This window comes from Falco naumanni, chromosome 8 (genome assembly GCF_017639655.2).
Source record: "Falco naumanni isolate bFalNau1 chromosome 8, bFalNau1.pat, whole genome shotgun sequence".
Classification (NCBI taxonomy): Eukaryota; Metazoa; Chordata; class Aves; order Falconiformes; family Falconidae; genus Falco; species Falco naumanni.
In genome coordinates, this window is record NC_054061.1 from 27,906,540 (window position 1) to 27,928,545 (window position 22,006).

At 35.1% G+C, this 22,006-nt stretch overlaps 1 protein-coding gene across 1 annotated transcript in view; it reads left to right on the forward strand.

Annotated features, from left to right (window-relative positions):
- Nucleotides 1-22,006, forward strand: part of LRP1B (LDL receptor related protein 1B) — a 380,905-nt gene that overhangs the window by 264,441 nt on the left and 94,458 nt on the right. Inside the window, exons 55-59 of the mRNA XM_040604928.1 lie at nt 395-517; nt 4,072-4,253; nt 7,562-7,761; nt 20,861-21,049; nt 21,838-21,986. Of these exons, the coding sequence (XP_040460862.1) occupies nt 395-517; nt 4,072-4,253; nt 7,562-7,761; nt 20,861-21,049; nt 21,838-21,986 (843 nt within the window). The remainder of the gene's footprint in view (nt 1-394; nt 518-4,071; nt 4,254-7,561; nt 7,762-20,860; nt 21,050-21,837; nt 21,987-22,006) is intronic.

The window sequence follows — 22,006 nt, forward strand, 5'->3', positions numbered from 1 at the left end:
TTCTGAGTTTATTGTTATAAAGTCAGTCATCTCATTTGCCAAAGTAATTTCAAAGATAGTGATTAACAGAGAAACTGAGTAAAATTTAAAGTATTTAGTGCTAAAGTTCTTTTTAATAATCGTAAAGAAAAATGCAGAAGCTTCATTTAGTTTCATATGCCATCTGCATTTTTGAAGTGAGACAGTTCTTTGTCACCATATTTTTCTGTTACAGTTTTTATCTTCTGATTGTTTACAAGTAACGTATGGGAAAATGAGAGTATTTAAAAAATATTCACTCAGTAAATAAAGCATTTTGAATATTATATGCCATGTAGTTTGCATTCTGAATGCTATCCAACAGTTTGTATTATAACATTTGAATAAACAGACTTTTTTTTCCTTCTGTTTTTAGGGGTTGAACAATGTGATTGCAATAGACTTCGACTATAGAGAAGAGTTCATCTATTGGATTGATTCCAGCAGACCAAATGGCAGTCGCATAAACAGAATGTGTTTAAACGGAAGCGACATCAAGGTATTTGGGGATTAATAATGTCGCTACTAGAACTACATTTTTTGAGTGTTTTGGGAAATGCTTCTTCATGCTTTTAACCCAGATTGTGAATTTTTAGTATATGCATGCAAACACATCATGAGCTAGCAAGGCCTAGTAATATTTCATTGCATTTTTATCATATTTTAAGTAGAGATAGGGGCTAGAAGGACTGTATTTATGATCTAAATTCCTTATGACTTAATTGACAATTGAGTGAATTTGTAGTTCAGTGTGGTTTACAGGACACCAAAGAAAAAAGAGGTATAATTAAGTGTAAGCTGTGTAAATACACTGACATATTATTTCTTCCTATAAATTTTTTGTGAATAAGTTAAAAAATCCACTATTAAGCACGTTTGTTGACTTCTGTGAACATTTTTCCAGAATGCATGCTAAGTCGTAAGGAATTCTTCTTTGCTTATTCTCTTCCATCTGACCTTTTTAAACATGGAGAAAATAGGTGGTAAACAGCCTGTGAATTTTGTTCCCTCATGTTACACCAGTAAATTATGCAGAGAGAAATTTTTTCTATATTTCATTTGCAGTTTACTACATGGACTGACATATCCTTAGTGCACACCGACTTTAGTCTTTTAGAAGGTTAAGGTTTGAAACTGACTGGCATCAGTGAACCTTATTCATATCCTTCGCATGGAAATAATAGTTCTTAGAACATAAAAAAAAAAGTCGGCGAGCATAAGTTGTGGTATTCTGTTTTCACTGGGGTAAAACTAAAATCCAGCATGTACTCAAAAATTCTAGTGAGTCCCTGTGAAGACTTTTCCTGCAAAAAATAGGAAACAGGCAAGTTTGGGGTTCAAAACTTCATTAAATCCTTGAATCATAATTATTGCCTTTAAATATTTTATAAAGCATCCTGTTCAGCATCTTGTTCATTCTAGATTAATCTGTATTTTGTTATTTTAAGAGATGTTTCCAGGACTGGGGATGACCCCAGACTTTTTCTTTCTAATCCTATTTCAAGAAAAAAAAAAAAAAAAAAAAAAAGAAATTTTAACAGTCAAGAAGTTGTAATTGCTGAGAGGAGGGAGGGTACCAAAAACTCCTATTACTTTCTAATGATGTAACAATAATTTTATTTTTTAAGGAAAGGTTTCAGAAGCTTGAACAAAGATGAGAAGAAAATTAGGTTGGAAGATATTTCTTTTTTCCTTCATTAATATTTTGCAATTTACAGAATGACTGTCATCTTGATGATGATTTTATTCAAATGGGATGCCAAATTCAAGTACAAATTGTGAAAATAAGTGCATTGAATTTTTATAAGACGATCTGGTTTTTTTCCACTGAAAAACCTGGCCAAGATTTGGCCTCTGCAAGCTAAAAATAGGTGCAAAAATTTATCAGGAATTATATATTGTAGCTGTCTGATATTCTATCAGTAATCTTTTATCCAGTGCCAAATGAGAACTTTCTCTCTTTAACGTAGATTTTAATAGATTACCACAGCACGTATATAATAATTGAGGTTAAAAATAATTAATTTCCCAGCAAACCTCTTTAAATATTTTAAATTTTTTTGTCATGAAGAAGAGGTTTTATGGTAGTCAGCCTTTTCCCTTGAATTATGAATTTCTTATTTTATTTCCATCATACTTCTTGTTTTACTATTTACTACAAATAAATATACTATTAGCGTAAATAATATTGTTGGATGTATTACTCTAGGATTTCCCTTTTAGAAGATACCATCTTTTTAGCACAACAGTTTTAGCTTTCTTGCTCTGGGAAACCTGATGGCATCTCATTTTTCTTCTGCATCTGATCACGGAGGAGATATTTATACAATTGAAGCAACTTTTTCACATAAATATGTTCAAACATTAACACAGTGTTTTATGTGTAGTATTGTAGATTAGAATGATATATGTTACTGGAAAATGCTATAGTAAGCTGGAACGGGTACATTAAATGTCACATTGGTGATCTCACTGACTGGAATAAGCTTGAAGTGACTCTCCAAAGTAAAAGTCGTCAGAAAAGAGACTAATTATTTTGGTTGCTGCTTCTAGGTAGTGTAGCTAAACCACTAAGTTTGCAGAGCTGTCCATTTCTACAGAAATGTCCCATTAAAGTGCAGTGGTTGCTGCAATTACCCATTTATAAAATAGTAAAGCTGGTTGTGCTAAGGTATTAGAAAATGAAGTATTTTATTCATATTAAAAAATCTGTGCATGCCTGGATTTAATTTTAAAAAGATTTTATAAGATGATACATAATGTAATAACCTGAAAGGGTGCTTTTACATATTCATAACTATAAAATTGGTTTAAAGTATGTCACAGTATCCCTTCTTATCTTGAAGGCTTTTTGGTGTCTTCAAATGGTAAATAAAATTAAAAATAACACATTCAGTTATACATAATCAGGTTTACGTGTAAAGTTTATACTCTATTGCACACGTTTTTAGTGGTGAAGATGACAATGAGTTAGAATGTACGCTTCAATAATAAACCCGTTATTAGTACTTAGGAAATCTCAAATATTTTCAAGTATTCCAAGCTCTGATTTTTTTTTCTTAAGTTCTAGTTGCACAGACCTAATCAGGAATAGAATTTTTAAGCCTAAAAGAAGCTGGACTCTAATGATTGGGAATATTCAAATGTCACTCAACACTTAACGCGAAGTACTCCCAGCCAAGCAAGACTGAGATACAATCATGATGAGATTTGTAAGCATGTATATCTGAAGGCATTTGTTCAAGTCTCAGAATTACTCAAGTCATCAAGAACCTTGAGAATAACACAATCCTGTCAGTAGAGTGTAGGCTTTCCCATAGGTTACTAAATTGCTTCTGTCTCTTGATTCCTTATTAATGTAGTCCTTTTGAAATTGGACTAATTCTTAGAAAGTTCCTCTTTCTTCTGCCACACGAGTGTTGGAAATAAAAGTACAGTATTTACTTTCCAAGTAGGTAATCTTTTTCTCTTTGCCTGAGTTGAGTGCCCTTATGGTCTTATCTGTCATGATGACATACAGTACTAGTGTGATATTAAAAGGAAATATATGCTGATGTAGGCTGGGGAGAGAAATAGTGAGCTAATAAGCAGATGTGTGTTCGAAGGCACGCTATGAGGAGAGAAACTTCATCTCCATTTGGCTCTGTGAGAAATAAATAAAACAGTAAAGAGAAGAAAGTTTTTCTTTTTTCGTGTTTTTTTATTATTATTAAGACAATAGGAAATTTAGAAACTTCAGATGAAAAATGAAAGAGAAAATCCTTAAAGTTAGTGCATAGTGCAGGACAGTTGGAAATTTGATATTTACTACATCGTGTTATTCTCCATTCTCCCATACTATAAGGAAAGTGTCTCATTGCCTCAGTTACTTAAGAATTGTCATGACTTTCAGAAGTGTCAGTGCTTAACAGGGAATAATATCTATATTTCACTTGCTATATGTCACTGTATCACATACTCAACCTCTCAATATTCTGGTAGTAGTAAATCTTGAATTGTTGTTCCTTTTCCCAGTATTTAGATGAGTAATTTATATTATTTCTGCTTTTGTAGGTAGTCCACAATACAGCTGTTCCCAATGCACTGGCTGTGGATTGGATTGGGAAGAATCTCTATTGGTCTGATACTGAAAAGAGAATTATTGAGGTGTCAAAACTCAATGGTTTATACCCTACCGTCCTCGTGAGCCAAAGAGTGAAGTTTCCTAGAGATCTGTCCTTAGATCCTCAAGCTGGGTATGAAGCAGCCATTTTGCATTAATTCATGTTTAGTGCTAGTTTTATAGTCAAATATTTTTTTATAAAAATAGAAGATAGGACATACGAATTAGCTTTTTATTATTTGACTTTCAGCTACGCTGGTTATCAGTAGTCTAAAATGCATTACCAATGCTTACTATATCATCATTTCATATAAAATTGGTATAATAGAAAGATGAATGCAGGTACTAAACCATGTTTTGTTATATTTGCTACTCTGTAGATATTTTCTGTTGGTAGGAGGAAAGCAGATATTTCAAGAAACATCCCTATCTTTTTTTTTTTAAGAAATGTGTTACTACATAACAAACTTCATGTTGTGTAGAAGACAATTCTTATGTTTTGTTTCAGTTATTCAAGGAAGCGATCTGTCTCGTTAGAGCTCTATTCTGTGTTTCATAGTATCCAGAATCATTTAGGCTATTCATCTACCACGTTTTTGAAGACTTTTTACTGATATTTTGTGTATGTGAATCAAAGAGTAAAAATATTTAGTCCCCCATAATTGGAAGAAAGCAATTTACTCTTTAAAATTAAAGTTTTAATTTTCACACAAGTCTAATAACTGGAGTGATTAATTATTAGGATAGAAGAGATCTATTTTAGGATACTTAGTTTCTAGCTTTAGTTTTCAGATATTTGAAATTATCAATATTCTTAAAAAAATTATTGCAACAGTGATAAGAAGTGAGAACTGCCTAGTTAAAGTATCTTGTCAACTGGTACCTTTAATTGATAATTTTATTAATCGTTGCATGGCATATTAATTAATATAAATCTGTGCTGGTATTCTGAGTGCAGTTTTGAGCACCACCACCATTTTTGATTTCTTGATTCGTCTGAGAGCTGTAGGAACCATGAACAATTTTTGTCACAGTTAAATAATACTTACAAAATATTATAATTTTTCCCATAAAATTGATGTCCTTGAGAAATTCAACCTAATACTATGAATTTTAAAAAGAAAGACAGAAAAGAAATAATATTTCCATTAACAAATTTATTTGATGATTTTTTTCACTGAATCACATAATGGTTGAGGTTGGAGTGGACCACTGAAGGTCATTTCATCCAACCCCAACAGATATAAGCCTTTTCAACTTTTTTCTGTTTCTCTCTTTGTTTTTAAACAGAAGGTTTCTAGCCATTTCTATTTGATCAAAACCCAATTGACATGAGAAACTCAAATTATTTCATGCCAGCATCTGAATTTGGTGATAGAAAAAAGAAAGAAAATTTTATATTCCTAAAACAGAAAATGTATAAAAACATTGAGTTATTTCCTGTTTATGTGACAGTACATGTAATACCACAACCATTGGTCGCTGGGTCTGTATGTCTCAATATGCAGTTAATGCCTCTCAATTCGCCAGTAAACCATCATCTACATTAACACTATCCACTAAAACATCGGTGTACGTTTAATTGAAAGTCATTAAAACCTGGTGATTTTCTAACTAAATGTATTCTCTTAAATAATTATGTATGTAGCATATAATCTTTAAGAAAAATGATACTTCTGAATACTAATACTTAAGTTATTATCTAGTCCCTGAATAAATAAAATATAACTACAGGAATTTTGCCATATGTCTTTTCAGATCTAAATTCCATATATTATGCTTTCTGTTTTGTGGAACATTAGGGTACAACTGCGTAAATTTGATGAATAAAACTACCGTAGTGTCTTACAACATCCCTGTAATATCATGGCCAATTAATCATTCTTCTCCATCTCTAAATCCTAAGGCTCAAGTAATCATTTGAAGTTTCAGTGACGAAAGAAAATTGTTGAGTTGCTCTGGATTCTACCAAAACAAAGAAAAGCAGGATATTTCCTAGCTAAGAAATGGCACTTGTCCGTCTAACTATTTTTAAGAGAAAAAACATTTTCTACCAGTTCTTAGAACTAACATTGAATTTGCCTGTAACTGTGCCCTTATTGGACAGAGAGGATGTAGACGTTTGTTAAAGGTGTTGAATGGTATCTCTCTCTGGTTGCCTGGGCATCCAGGACATGTTTCCTGCATATGCAGAAATCAACTCTATAAAGTTTGTACGAAGAGCCTCAGTCTTCCAGGAAGGTTTAGATATACACAGGCATAATAAACTACTTGTGCCCCTGCTCAGTGCACAGTATGTGTACAGATGAAGCTTTTTGAGGCCAAGGTGTGTTTGTTTGCTTTAAAATAATTTTTTTATTTGTTTGTTTATTTTAATACGGAAAGCTGCTGGAAATAAAAACTGTGTTTGCATTTGAAATTGCTTGAAATATTATTAACTATATATCTAGTTTTTTTCTCATAAATGAGAAATGCTAAATGAGCTATATTGCTGATGCCATACAATAGTAACGATATATTTCCAAAGAAGAAGTTTTCTGTTAGTTGATGGAGAAATTTTGCTTTCTCTGCTGCTTATGTGGAGCAGGTTCAGTGTCAAGAACAGTGTGTTTTGTGGGATACCGGTAGCTGTCCTTGGGGCCACCATTTTCTCCCGCACACAAATAGTCTTCCAGGTGGCTTTTTAAGAATATGAGCTGCATCTGGTTTTTTGAGAGCCTGTCCAAAAAAAGCAGCATATCAACCTCCCAGCTGGAAAGATCTGTGCTCAGGTTCGAAGTAATGACATACAATAGTAGCAATACGCATCCATGTACCAAATAATAGGACTATAAAAAAAAAAAAAAAAAAAAAAAAAAAAAAAAAAAAACAAACCACATGCTCTGTATTGTGGCTAAGTAACATTTGAAGGAGAAAATTTCTGCTCAGCTTTCCGACAGTTTTTCTCAGTCTTTGCCTATTTTTAAGGCTTCAATGCGAGAAAACTTTGGTTTTGAAACTGGTACTTATTGAAGTCATATAATTAGCATTATATTACTGTTAACAGCAAAACAGGGCTTTGTAATATGTGTAAAAAACAGGGTGACTAATACAATAGTTGTGATAATTTTAGTAGTAATGCCACTGTTGAAGGATGTGAGATTCGCTAAGTCGAGTCTTGTGGTACTTAAAACTCTAAGGTGTCAAGACTAAGCAATTTAAATGCATTTTTTACTAGTTCATAATAAATATGATGAAGTCACATCTAACATAAGGACTCTCCTCTTCAAACCCTTTATATTTACCACACTTTAAAGACAGGTCTAGAAAAAAACCCCAAAATTGAAACTTTATAGAATAATTACTGGTTTATTCTTATAATCAGCTAAATAAAGTAATTATTTATTGTGATTATTTTTGCATCTCTAAACACCTTTTGTTTGTGGGTGTTTTTTTTTATAGATACTTATACTGGATTGATTGCTGTGAGTATCCTCACATTGGCCGTGTTGGTATGGATGGCTCCAGTCAAACAGTTGTCATAGAAACACAGATATCTAGACCTATGGCTCTTACAATAGATTATGTCAACCACAGACTGTATTGGGCTGATGAAAATCACATTGAGTTTTCTGACATGGATGGATCTCATAGACATAAAGGTTGGTCAACAGCTTTTTTTTTTTTTTTTTTTTTTTACTTTGTTTTTTCTTTTTGCTAGTTTTAAATTAAAGGCACTTTGCATGTTATGTGTAATGATGTAAAAGCTGTACATTAAAACATTTTTGCAACCTTTACTGTTTCCTTTTATCAATATTTTAAAAGTTGCTTTTTATATTCCTTCCCTGTTAGGACTGTGAGTAATTTTTAAACATGCAGTAAAATACATGTCCATGGGAAAAACGTCAAATGAAAACAAACTCTGGGAACAGGCTCAGCAGTCAAAGGCTGCCTTATTGATTCTTAATATATTTTTGCATTACATGTTCTCAACCAAAGCCAGTGAAACGTGGCTGTTAAAAGTGGAAGGGATATGTCCTGTGTGCCACGTGCCAGAATGTGGCTCAAAGCAGCTCTTCCTCTGGCCGGAGAAAGCCTGGAAATGCCTATTAATCTGCTCAGCATGAGTCAATAAAGAGACAAGTACTGCAAATGTAATTTGGGGCTTTCCTGGTAGATGGGTAAAATAATAACTTTTGAAATATTTAAGCAATGAAATAATCTTTATCCTTGTTTCTGCTCCTCACAAGACAGGTAATTAAAAAGCTAGGATCTATAAAATGTTTAAAAAGTAAATAAAGTTTTACACTATGATGAATAGTTCTCATATTCCAAATGGTATAATTAAAGATCTTTCCCTTTAATTGAAATATACAAAATACTTAGTATTGCTATGCTGGGTTGTTTTGTGTTTGGTTTTGGTTTTTTTTTAAATAAAACCATTAGCTGAGGTCGCTTCCACAAACTTTACCCAAACCTCAGAACTGCTGCTATCCTGGTAAAACTTCATGCCTTTGGGCTTTTGTAGGCTTTTATCTCATACTGGGTGCCTCCAGGTTTTCTCCAAACTAGAGTTCATGAACTACTTTATTTTCAGATTGAAGCTTCTTCATTGTGAAATAAAACACCACCTCCCAAAAAAGTTTTCTAGCTTTTGTTTTCACAAATAGTAAGTTATAAATAAATAGGTCACAATTCAATTACAGTTGAGGTGGTAGATCGAAGAGCTGTAAACATTCCCATTAATCTCAGTATTAACTTTGGTATTTTTTATAACGAACATGGGACAGTCATAACCCGCTCACCTAAGCAGTACTTGCCCAGACGTACCCCCGAGTGCCAGCTGGATTCCTGCTGACAGTCTATTTTTCTGACACATGAAGAAAAGCTCCATACTCCTCTTGATGTTATTCCCTGTGCTGCTGTCCAGCTATTTTGTTCTCATACAATTATTCTCTTACTCGTCTTTCTGGATCTTTCAAAGGAAAGGAGTAAATAATAGCCAGTGTGTCTTTCTTAACCATAACCTGACTGCCATGGTCAAACCTTTCTCAATTTTCTCTTACAACCTGAAAATTTCATGATTTTTCTTTCTCAGAAAATGGCCTTTTATCCCTATATTTCAGAAGGCATCTGCAAAATTCCAGTGATGCTGTCTTTGGTGTCCATTGCCATGGTCTCCAGCTTGGGGATTTCTCTTGCCCAAGTGGGTAAAATCAGCTTCAAATGCTTTTATACTCACGGAGTTAATGTCTCCCCCTGAGGACATGTGAACCGAGATAAGAAGGAAATTTGTCACAAAGCTACAGCTGGTACCAGTGAAGAGCAATGTTTCATACAACAAATTCTCTTTCTCATTCAACAAAGCACTACCACTGCTAGTTTTAGACAGCTGAACGTGTGCATGACTGTTTAAGGAGCTTGTCTTACTCCCCTGCTATTACAGTGAAAGCGTTTGAAGTCAAGTATTACTGGAAGTTCTGCAAGATTTCATGCCTGATCATTTTACCATTTCCGTTTGTGAATGAAAATTTATAAAAATTTGCTACCAGTTAAATATCTGAGGCAAGCTCTAAAAGTCACAGTGACTTTGTGTAAACCTGGTATCATACTGCTTTTGACGATATGTCTGTTTTAAGTACAGATGATAAGTAAATATTCATGCAATAAGAAACATGCTTTGGGAGAAAGATCCTGAGGTGTTTAAATTATGTGGGAGGAAGATGTTTTTCCTTAGCTAATGCTGTCTGTCACTTTCTGTTGTTAGGATCTCCACTCAAGGTGGTTATCAAATCAAAATCAAGTTCTGGAAAAGTTTCTATGCATTTAACAAAGCAGCAATAGATTTATTGGTATCTGAAACCGATGAAAGATGCCTGCAGGTGCTCCAAAGGGTGCGGAGAATTATGAAAATCTCCTACATAATGATCAATTTGTCTTTAATCGGAATCTTTTCTGTGCCTCCCCTCTTCTCCTGGAACAAACTTCCAAATAGATTTTACATGCCTTCATGTTTCAGTACAAGACTAGAAATATTTCTGGAAGATTAAATTTAACCATTTCAAATCAGTTGTCTTAATAAGGGAAACTCGAAGAAGTTCAGTGGTGGGATTTTAGAAGAGGTGAAACTGATCTATTCTAGATTTCTGGTATGAGAAACTGTAATCCATGTTGATAAGCACTTGAGAAAGATCAGGTTTATATCTTGTGATAACTGTTTCTTGAAGACATATTATTCACATGGATTTTCATGGTCCATTTTCCTTTGTCATTTTGAGACCACTGTGTTGTCTAAGTTAAAAGGACGGTTGAGTTTATTCTATCCTTTGTGTTTCCAAATGGAGAAGGATGAAGGCACACATATGATGACCATAAAATACATACTTATGGAGCAGAGAGAGAAGTATAAATGGGAATCATGTGAGTGATGCAGTCTGACTTGCTAGTTTTTGTAAGCAAAGTATTTTTTTGCCTGTTAATCTGACCTTTAAGGATAAGGGTAGCTTGCTGTGCGTTTTTCTGAAAATATATCTTTGGGATCTTAAATTATGTGTTAGAAAATGTATCAAAAAATGCCATGGAGATTTCACAAGACCCAGTAAATAAGTATCTTGTCAGAATTGGTGAATCTTTTATTATAAATGGATATTATATGAGATGGACTGCAGTGTTCTGTGCTCTGCACTAGATGCTTCTTGAAGACAAACAGAACAACCTTTGGCTGATCACTGACATGCTGTATGTTAAATCAAGGAGTGTTTATTCCATGCAATGGGAGTTTATGTGTATTTAGAATTTAGTTTTAACACTTTTTGCAACAAGGGTTTAGTGTTTTGTTTTGTGGGTTTTTTTATTTCTTACGAATTGTGAAGATTTCTCAGGAAAAGAGACCATCTGCTGCTTTTTTCTTGTAAGGTGCCTCTGCATTTCAATAGAGTAACGGGCTTTTATAATTATCAAGAGAGTCCTAGTAAGAACTTTGAAAACATGCTAACTAGGCAAGAAATCTTACAGTACTTGGGAGCTCTTCTTGGCACTAGGGGCAGCAATGACCTTGCTTATCTATTTGAAGTTTAATGCTTGATTATGTAAACTGTCTTTAGAGCTTAGCCAATTTAGCACTGCGGCATTCACAAATGTTATGCACGCTAAATGATTAAGCAAGTATTGAAGCACTAATCTGGCTAAGCACTAAGCTGGTTTACTTCTGTGAGCCTTAAAAAAACAACAACAAAAAACCCCAACCACATTTAAGAATTTGTCAGACTTAACAGCTGCTTTTGGCTCCCACTGCCCAGAGGAGATGCAGGCTTAACAGTTCCCTAGGTATCTGATTGCCTTCATGCAGGTTTTCCTATCCTTCAGAGCTCTTAAACCTGAAGGTGCCTACCATTTTCCCATTTCACTCTTTGAAGATGAGAATTTCAGTATAATGAAACTATAAAAGTGGAATCTGATAGTCCAGTTTAGGAGCTGTACAGAAGCTTTCCTGAGCTGAGATTAGTCCTTAACTGTGTCAAGTTCTTTGATGTCTTATACTGTAAAAACACAAGTTGAGCACTTTATTTCTTCATCTTACAGAGGCATGAAAATTAAGCAATGAAAAAATGTTGAACTTTAAATGAATTAAGCATTTGTGAATTACTACTTTAGCTGTAATATAATTAACAGAAACTTTCCTATAGTATCTCAACTTGAAAAAAAACCCACTTCTCTTCAGAATTGGCTTCTGCCTGAGTGTTTACAAACCTCAGAACTGGTGTACATATATACAAGTTTTAAAGTATCAAGTATAAGGTTTTGGTGGATTATAACCTGTTTTCATTTTTATCGCCTGTCATTTCAGCAACTGCTAGTTGGAAGGGCTTTGTAGGTAGAAAGTATTTGTATTTAATTCTGATCTCTGCCTCCACAGTTTTATCAAAGAGTAAATCTAGTTATTTATGAAATTGTCCTAATGTAAAAGTAATCTAGGAGATTACAGAAACCAATTGCTTCCAGATTTATGCTGCAGTTTTTATAGCTCAGAAATTAGAAAAGTCTAAAAAGAGCCTTTCTCACAGCAGATGAGAAATAAACAGTAGTTCCGATACTGCAACAGTTTTTCCCCATCTTTTGAGGAGTCTATAGATTTACTCATTATAGCCCCATCTGATAGCACAAACTGATAATTGCTTCACCTCCACTATTGCATTCTAGATTCAGTTTTCATGATTGTTCAGATAAAATTCTCCAATTCATATGTCTTCCTAAATCTGATTATTTTATTTTATTGTATTCTATCTCTTTTAGAGGATAATATTCAGGAAAATACACAGATTGACCTATATTAAAGGCAGTTCACACAGTTACATTACTCTAAAGTTCCACAGTCTCCAGTTTATGGAGCCCAGTTTATGAAGATTGCCAACAGGTTGGTTTCTGTATCTTCCACTGTTCTTGTGATAATATACCCAAATTTGATTAGATTGTGAACTTTTTCCTCATACTCATTAAAAACTTAGTGGACATTCACTGTATATTTCTGTATGAGCTGGACATGCGCCATCACAAGTTATAAAGGATGGGCATTACTTCCCATGCAGTTGTTCTGTCGGAAAGCAACCGGAACAGAGAACATAAAAGACAGTTTTTTTTCTTGTGTCACAAGGTCTCCTCCCCGTGGTCATATCAACACAATCAGAAACAGGAGGGGTTTGATGCAGAAAGTTGCAAAGTTTTGAACGGCATCTGTAGTTGTAGAAGGTAAATCAGATAAACCAAAGGGGCTTAGCAGTCCGTATGCTCACAGGTAGGTGATGGCAAGAGACAGTCCGGGCAGGAGATGGAGAGGCGAAGATGAGGGAAGGAACAACTTGTGGGCAGAGTGGGGATGAACATTGAAACCAGTAGCAATACATCAATCTAAGGTGTAGGGGCTGGTAGGCATGTAAATGGTCTCTGTAAATCTGAAAAATAATTCAAGAATCTTTGACACCCGTTACCACGCTATCAGTCGTTTTACTCAAATAGTGACTTGTATGTATTTGAGAATAATTTAACCACTGCTGTGACAGCATGCTAGTCTGTATTGCCATGGGGCAACTGGCATATAAACAACTGCTCACAGTGAAATTAAAAAGGCAATACAACTTTTTAAAAGTAGGACAATAAAATATTTCAGTCCTAGATTTGATCAATGAATTTTTGTAAGCAGATTTTTGAAAATTTGTTCATCTCTTCTCGTGGTATCATTATAAGTCTATGCATAACAGTCTGCTTTAACACCACAGATGCATTTGTGCCATTTTGTGTTTAGATTTAAATCTAAATTTCCTGCTGCCTTTGTGATAGTAGTTGTGGGATGTGTAACAGTTTTTATGCAAGATATTACATGGAAATTTTCTCAGTTTTCACTATTTCAATTACATTTTTTGACAGGCAAAATGTCCTGCCACTTTAATACTAGGGCTTTTATCTTCCATACTTCCCCAGTGTGGATGTGTGATGTGTATATCACATGTGCAGAAAGAAATACCTATGCATGCACATGTTGTTATTAAAAATATCAGTGATACCATCCTAAAGGTGTATTTTTTTCTCCTGTGAAACATAGCTTCAATTACTGGAATTAATGTATATTTTCTATGAATAATGTTTTTTTCCTGTTCATTCAGTTTGACAGGTTTGTTTTTTTAAAGTGTCAGTTTAATAAAAGTAATAGTGATTATAAAGCATCTCATCCTTAAAAAAATATAGTGGTTTAATGTAACATACTTCATTACATCTGTCAAAAATACATACTTTTTCACAAGCTTAATAGACATAATCTTATTGCCATTATTCATTATTAATTTCATTGTCTAAGCACTTAAGATTCTTTATCAAAAGGAGCAAGAATCAGCAATAAGTACTATACAGAAATAAAAATTATTGACTGTGTCTCAAAGAGGTTACAAGTTGAATGTGAAATGAGACAAAAATGTCTCCAAGGGACTGCAGGTGGAAAGAGGACAGTATGGGCCACTGTTGCAGCACCAGAGATCAGTGATTGCAGAGTTTATTTGTTTTTGTAAGTATAATGGCTGTTTCCTTATTAACTGTTGCTCTTCTTTGATGCAGTTTGTTTTTGGAGGAGTCTTAATTTTTCCTAAGGGTTTACCACTGGTTCCATTTGGATCAAGATGTCAGTAGGCTTTTTATTTTTATTCTACTGCCATTCAGAAACTGAAGAGTTACAGAGAGTGGAATGCACTAACTTCTAAGGTTTGATCAGCATTGTAAATTTTCTGTCTTTGGGTGCCAAAATTCTTAAACAGAAACTGCTCTAATGCCATGGTGGGAGAAGAAGGTCGTTTAAAATGTTTCTTAACAACCATTACTGCCTTTAGCTGTTACTTACCAGCACTGGAACTCTGTCTGGGTGAAAGCATTTTTGGGAGGAGCGTGACAGCAATCTTTGACCCCTTCGCTTCTTGTAGACTTTACATGAGGGCATGGCAAGGTTGCAGTCCCTTCTTTTTGCAAAGGGGAGGGACAGATCACTTTCTAGGCCAGAAGTGAGGGGATCAACAAGCTTCAGCTTGAACAGGAGCCGAGCACCAAAGAAAATGTAACCTTGGTGGACATGACGAAGCACAGATATTTTTTGTCGTGTTTACTGATTAGAGGAAGGCAGCATTTGTCCTTTTGAGGGCACGTTTTCTTGGCACATGGATTTTACCAGATGACAATGAGATTATTTTGTTGTTGTTGTTCATATTAGTTATAGTATTTGGTTTTACTTTTGAAATATTTGTGTTTCAATAAGATCTGAGTGAGTTTGGGTTTCACTTCTTCTGTAGGGCTTCTTCAGGAAGCATATTTTGTAGTTAGGAAATCCTACATGGCATGATTTTCACCCCTGAAATCAAATGAACATATTTTTTTTTGCTTAGGTAGAGGTACTCAAAAAATATAAGGGAAACAGAGTTCACACAAGAGAAGAGTAGACGTTTTAATCACAGATATGACTTACAGCATATGAATTTATATTCTTGGATCAAAATCAGTACAAAATGTAGGGGAGAGATGTACATTTTAAGTCTGTGCGTGCTTCTCATATGCCTACATGATCGTTTCTGGTTTATGGAGATATGTGGCTCTTCTTCCCCTAAGTTCATGCAGCACTTTATCTCCCTTTACTATGTTTATGTATTGTCATTTTCATTTGTGTTCAAGTACCTAATAATTTGTATTTGCTACTGCTTCTGGTCTGTTGCAAGCCTCCCTTTTTTTTCCTTTTACTACCCACCTGTATTTCTTCCTCCTATTTTCTGCAGCTTTCAGATAGGCTTGGGCATTCTTTCCCTTTTCTGCCTTCTCTTTCTTAACACATTTCTTGTCTTCTTGTTGCTTTATCAAGCACTGTTTGGGATAGCATTCAGTGTAACAGAACCCGTGATTTATGTATAAAATGAAACCTATTATGGCAGTAGAAGACCTGTTAGAAAAGGAAGGGTTGCAAGTGGCTCGCCCATCCCTTGTAAGAGGAGGCTGTGGTAGGAAAAGGAATCACAGAAGCAATTGTCAGGTGCAAATATTCCTCAGAAATTCCTTAGGGTGGTGATTTTGTATTCCATGGGTTTTGTCCTTCATAATTGTGGAGTAAGTTGTGGAATATGCCCCTGTAACGCATTTTATTAAATAATAAGATGAGGGTCATGAAAAATCAAAGTATCGGTTTGAATTAATAAGATTCCATTGCTGGCACAAAGTATAGCATTTTTTACTCATATGTGATACATAGTGTGCGTTGCAGCATATGAAAGCTGGCATATATTTTCTGAGATGTGCTATATGGTAGGCTGTAAGAAACTTGAATCACTGAAATAATTATTTGGGACTCGGTGGAAGTAGACAGCTGAGTAATACTACTCAGGCAAGGAGGTATGAAAAGGCTAAAGGCACTTCTCTCTCTTCCCTCATGCTGTAGCAGCTGTCTGATGTGCCCCGTCCCTGATGGTGGGGTCTGGCAGCTGGGCAGTTACCCTTTTTCTGATTGAACAGCGCTGCAGTTACACTTGCTGAGATTTCTTCATCCAAGAGAAAAGTATTATGCACGTGTTACAAGGGATTATTTAAGGATTTGATACTCTAACAATGAGGGGGACGTCTAGTAAGTACTGGTATAGTAAAATACTTACTGCTAGAGCTGTATCCAGTGTTTATTGGTCTGCAGGTGGGTGTTTTATTAGGGTTTTTGCTGAGTGTTTTGAAGTATGGATTGGGCTTCAGCTTACTTAACCCAATTTTGGAAGCATTCATAGAGGCCATAGGGTGATGTTGTTATGAGAAACCTTAAAAAAAAAAAAATAAAATCTATTGAATACATCAGTCATTCTAGAAAGTAAGTAACACTAAGTGAGTGTAGTTCTCATGACTCTGTGTTAAAATACGACTGTTTAAATTCTCCATGACTTTCCTGGTCGATTTGACCCTTGGTGTTGGTGTAATGTAAGTTTTGTGTTTAACAGAATATATTACTTTCTTACTAATGGATTGTCAACAAGACATCTTGATGGAATGTTTTCAGACAGGTGATGGAGGGGAAGCAGAGGTACTTACCAGTCATAACTAACGTGGCTTTACTTCAAATTTACTTGCAGAAAGTAGGCCAAAGAAAGGAGAAAGTTAGTCTTGCTTTCCTGTGTAAAACTGATTCACACTGCAATGGGTGCCATGAGGTTGGCAACTAGTGTTGCAACATAGAACTAATGTGTGTCATTTATAAAGAGGTAGATTAATGCAGCTTAGGTTATCTTGAAGTTAAAGCAATGACAAGAGAGAAAGTGGGTGCCTCTTCTACTATGTATATTTATGATAAATCAGTAGCTGTCCACCACCTGAAATTTTGGAAAGCTTGAAACACTGGTGTCCTCAAAGGCAAAGAATAGAGAGCATGAGAGACATAACTTAATGAGAAGTTGGCTTTAATGCAGAAACCCATTGAACTTATAAAGTTACTCAAAATAAGAGCTGGTGGCAGGACAAACTAATCTGCAAGTGTTTAAATCATTGACAGTTTTAACTTGTGACCAATATATGTGGTAATACTGGAAAACCTAGGTTTTAGAAACAGATATACTCTGATGTACTTCTTTTAAAGAACGTAAAAAAGAGCGTATAATATTTGTAACATTGTGTTTGATATTGTGGATTTGTTTTTAAGATAGCTGGAAGATTCAAGCTTTTAAACCTGGTGCTTACATAGTCGGCTTTAAAAAACATAAAAACATACTTGGGTCAATGAACACTTCTCTGAACTGCAGTGCTCTAAGTGTAGTATTTAACGTTTTATGCTACACATTTAACTTAGCTTCCCTATTAATAAGGTGTAATGAGACATTTAAAACAGTATGTGTTACTGTCCTGAGTTGTCTTTAGTTCAGGAATACAAAGGATCATCTGGATTCTGATGTATGTATAATCCATATTGAAGCTAGGATAAATTGTATGGCAACCCACAAACATACACAGCATTTACTTACACATCTCTATTCAGGATATGGTGTTTACTTGTAATTCCTGGATGGCCAAGAGGATGACTGCCAGATACATTTTTCCTTGGTGAGGAGCAATAAAGATGACAAAATCAAAATAGTTTTCCAATATAAATTCTCTTCATGTGCATTAAGGCTTTTATATGGTCATTTATTCTGATTTTAATCTTAGCTGTGATCAGAATAAGATGAAACAGACAAAAACCCCCACATTTGTTTTATTTAGAAAGACTGGAGTGGTACCATTGAAATCTTTAATTTGATGTCAAAAGTAGCAACAAGTGTTTTTCCTGAACTCAAGCAAAAATAAAATAGCTTTGTGGATATCTTTGGGGTTTCACTCAGAGTTAACAGTTCCTGGTGTTCCTTCCTGCTTCTTCTGTCAGCCTGGTTTGTATTTCACATTAGAAACTGCCCTTTAAGATCAGTAGGGAATTTCCTGCATTTTTGCAGATATACCTAGAATTCCTGCTTGTCTTTTAATTTTTGTACTGCGGCATAATCGTATGACTTAGAAATTACAAGAAAACTAACAAATGTTTCTAATCTACCTAAAATAAAAAGTGCTGAGTTTAATATACTTAAGTGTCTGTGTATCAAGACATCACGATGGATTGTGTTGTGCCCAGATGTACTTAAAATCCTATGGTAAATATAATGGCACAATAAAGCAACTGAGTCACTTAGATTCAATGAAGTAACTTACTATAACGAGTGGCAACAGAGGAAGCCTGAGAGACTCCAGTTTCTCAATGATTTACTGTGATACTGGATGGTTATTCAAACCAAAAGGGGTTTCTTTTACAGAGCGTGCATGTACACAGATTTCGATGAACTGATAATTCTGTAAGAGTTCAGAATTATAATTTCCTTTTTCTGAATGACATGAATGTGCAAATTCTCTGCTGGTTTAATTAATTGCAGGAATTCTTCACTGTGAGAATGACGAGGCGGTGGGCCAGGCTGCCCAGAGCAGCTGTGGGTGCCCCATCCCTGGCAGTGCTCCAGGCCAGGCTGGATGGGGCTGGGAGCAGCCTGGGCTGGGGAGGGTTGTCCCTGCCCGGGCAGGGATGGAACTGGGTGGGCTTTGAGGTCCTTTCCAACCCAAACCATTCTCTGGTTCTACGAACCTGTTAGTAAGCATATGATATGATAATTAGCATTTGCAATTAATAATTATACTAAAACATTTTAAAGGTCATTCAATTTTTAAGATTACAATTACAGATGCATGTCTTTTCTGAACAGTATTAAGTAGAATTCAACATTATCAAAGATGTATGCAGAGGCATCTCAAGGCTTCTCAAGATGATTCAAGGAAAATCACTCATGTTAACCAAAAGAACATTAAAAACACTGGGAAATGACTGGGATTTGAGTGCTTAGGCTCCGTCGTGTCTAGACATGGGGTTCATTTTGCTGCCTGCAGTTACTAGAGATGCCCACACACTCCCTGCTACCTCTAGGGTGAAGCTGGTACTATTGTCTAGTCTACAGCTTCTTTTCCCCACCAAGGGAATTATTTAATTCACTCCAGAGCAGAGTGGGGATAAAATTAACATGCGAGTAATTGAACTAATTAGTTGATAATACATATAGGTCTTCCAGTGGACAGACAAACCCTGCTCTAGCCTTTTGGTGTTTTCCTGAATCTAGCAGATTTTTCTTGCAATTTGTTCTGATAAATCCAGTGGTGAGAAAATAAGGGGGGTGTGGGGGGGGTGTGGGTGGGGAAGGAAAGAGGTAGAAGAATCAATATAACAGAAATATCTGTACTTACAGTTTCTGTCTTGTTTTGTTGTACTTGATGTGTTACTTTGGCAACAAAACTTAAAGTAATGGTACTTCAAGAATTCTTCCTCAGTTATGAACAAGACAGCAGCAATCACCATAGGAGTGATTTACTTCTAGATTATAGACCCCTTTTTTACAGTGATTCTGCAAAGAAGGGAAATTATAAGAGCTTTTCTTGGGGTTACTATACTATCTAAGGAACTATTCCAAATTTGCCCATGTTATAAGTGCCATAATTAAGATTTCTTTGCACTGTGATTTCTTATCATTATGAAGCTCTTTAAAACAATATCATGCTGTTATTGCAGTATGATGGCTATGGTATGTGTAAACATACATGAAGGAAAAATTATTTTAGGTCTAGGAAGCAATGTTTCCTTGACCAGAAGGCAACACACCCTTCACTGGAATTCGCCATCAGCAAGACTATTGTATAGAAGATCGAATTTGCTACGTTGTCATTCCATATACTCAGTATCAGTCATAAGTTATCAGTGAACTATGAAATGTTCCAACTGGAATTTGAGATTTTCCAACTCTAAGCACATTCCAGGTTAAAAGATGAAGCTATTTTCAGCTAAGAAAACAGGGTAGAGGTGTTAAGGATATGCTGGTTAAAAATGGCAGACTCAGGTGCTCCGGTTTTAATTTACAAATTGACCATTGTGCTCAGATATTCTCCTGTGACATTTATGATTACAACTAAATACATTAAAAGAAAAAAAAAAAAAAGTGGTGTTCAGTTTACATTTACTAAGTACAAGTAGTTCAAGATTAAAAGTATGCAGTAGGATAAAGAACGCTCCAAAGCTTTTTCTGCCTTTTGTTCTTCCATCCCGTTTGAAATTATGTTGGCTTATAATTGTTTGATATTGTAACAATGGGGTACTATCATCACTTTCTTATTTTAAATTATAAGGTTGGTTATGCTAGGAATAAGCAATAAGCCTTCTTACTGCTATGTTTATTTTAATGCAAAACTTCCCCTCCCCCGCCCCCCCCTTTCTCTTATCATTATATTTTGCCAAAATAAAATACTATTAATTGTCTTAGAGCATGTTAAACACAGTGCCTATGTTTTCTAATAACTTTTATTCCCCTAAAACAGCAAATGAATATTGGCCTTCTGTAAAGAGTAGGTTGTCATATTTATGTTATGTACTACTTTAAATCTTAACGTCATTGCTTTAAATCTGGAAGTAATTTATGTTAACTGAAATTATTTCTTTACCACTGATTGGGCCAACTAATTCTAAGCAAGCAGAGCTCGTACCCCATCCATCTTTATCGTAATGGGTAATAAAAACCCTCTAGACCTGACATATTGTCATGACAATTATTCTCAAGACATTATATAGCGGTTGTATCTGTCAGCCCATGCAGTATGGAATATTTTAACTGGCAGTCTTCCAAGAGTGAACATTAATCTTAGTATCTCTTCTTACAGTTCCTAATCAAGATATTCCAGGGGTGATTGCACTAACGTTGTTTGAAGACTACATCTACTGGACAGATGGGAAAACCAAGTCACTCAGCCGTGCCCACAAAACTTCTGGATCAGACAGATTATCGCTGATTAACTCATGGCATGCCATTACAGACATCCAGGTGTATCATTCTTATAGGCAACCTGATGGTAATTATTCTATCTATGCTTTCCATACAGCACATTGACATATTTCACTTAATAGCCAGTTGCTGAATTAATGAAAGCTCATTCATCTGCCATGATTTATTCTTATTTCTGTTTTGTTTCAACTTGTGGTAGTTTTCAAATTAGCATTTTTAATCAGAAATCTGTGGTTAATGGTGTAAGGATAACTGGTATTAAGTAAATGTAATATATCATGTTCAGTGGTGAGATATCAATGTGGGTGCTGGAAAATTAACCCAGATACTGACTGGAAGTACAGAACTGTAAAGTTGCATTACAGTGTGAGTTACCAGTTATCAAGATGGAAACAAAGTGTTATGAAAACATTTAAGTGAGAGAGTGTTAATAATACAGAAGAATACTGATATTTAGAAACTTGTTGGCCTGAGGGAACATCAGAGAACGTAGGCGTTACAATTGTGTCTGATCTCTGGTGTGCCTATATTTGAGCTGTAACTGAATACTATTTGGCACCTGACCTAGATAAGCTAATTTTTTGTCTCATATAAAAAGGTACCAAACCCACCTAGTGTCATTTTCTTCCTCACTTTCTTTCGCTATTGAACGTACATTCACAGTAATAATTAATTTTTGTGTACAACAGAGAATAGCTTAAAGGCAAAAGGAAAAGGTTGCCTCCTATGGGTTTTGATTTGAGACGTTCCATTGTAAAAATATTATGTGTAATACATTTTTCTTCATCTACAAAGCAGATACCCTGAAGTATACTGAAATAATAGTCTGATTCACTTTTCCTATTCTGCCCACAGTGTCTAAACATCTGTGTACACTAAACAATGGTGGTTGCAGTCATTTATGCCTTCTAGCCCCTGACAAGATGTATACTTGTGCCTGTCCCACTAACTTTTACCTTGCTGCGGATAACAAGACGTGCTTATCCAACTGCACGGCCAGTCAGGTAAGAGCAGAGCTGGGGGG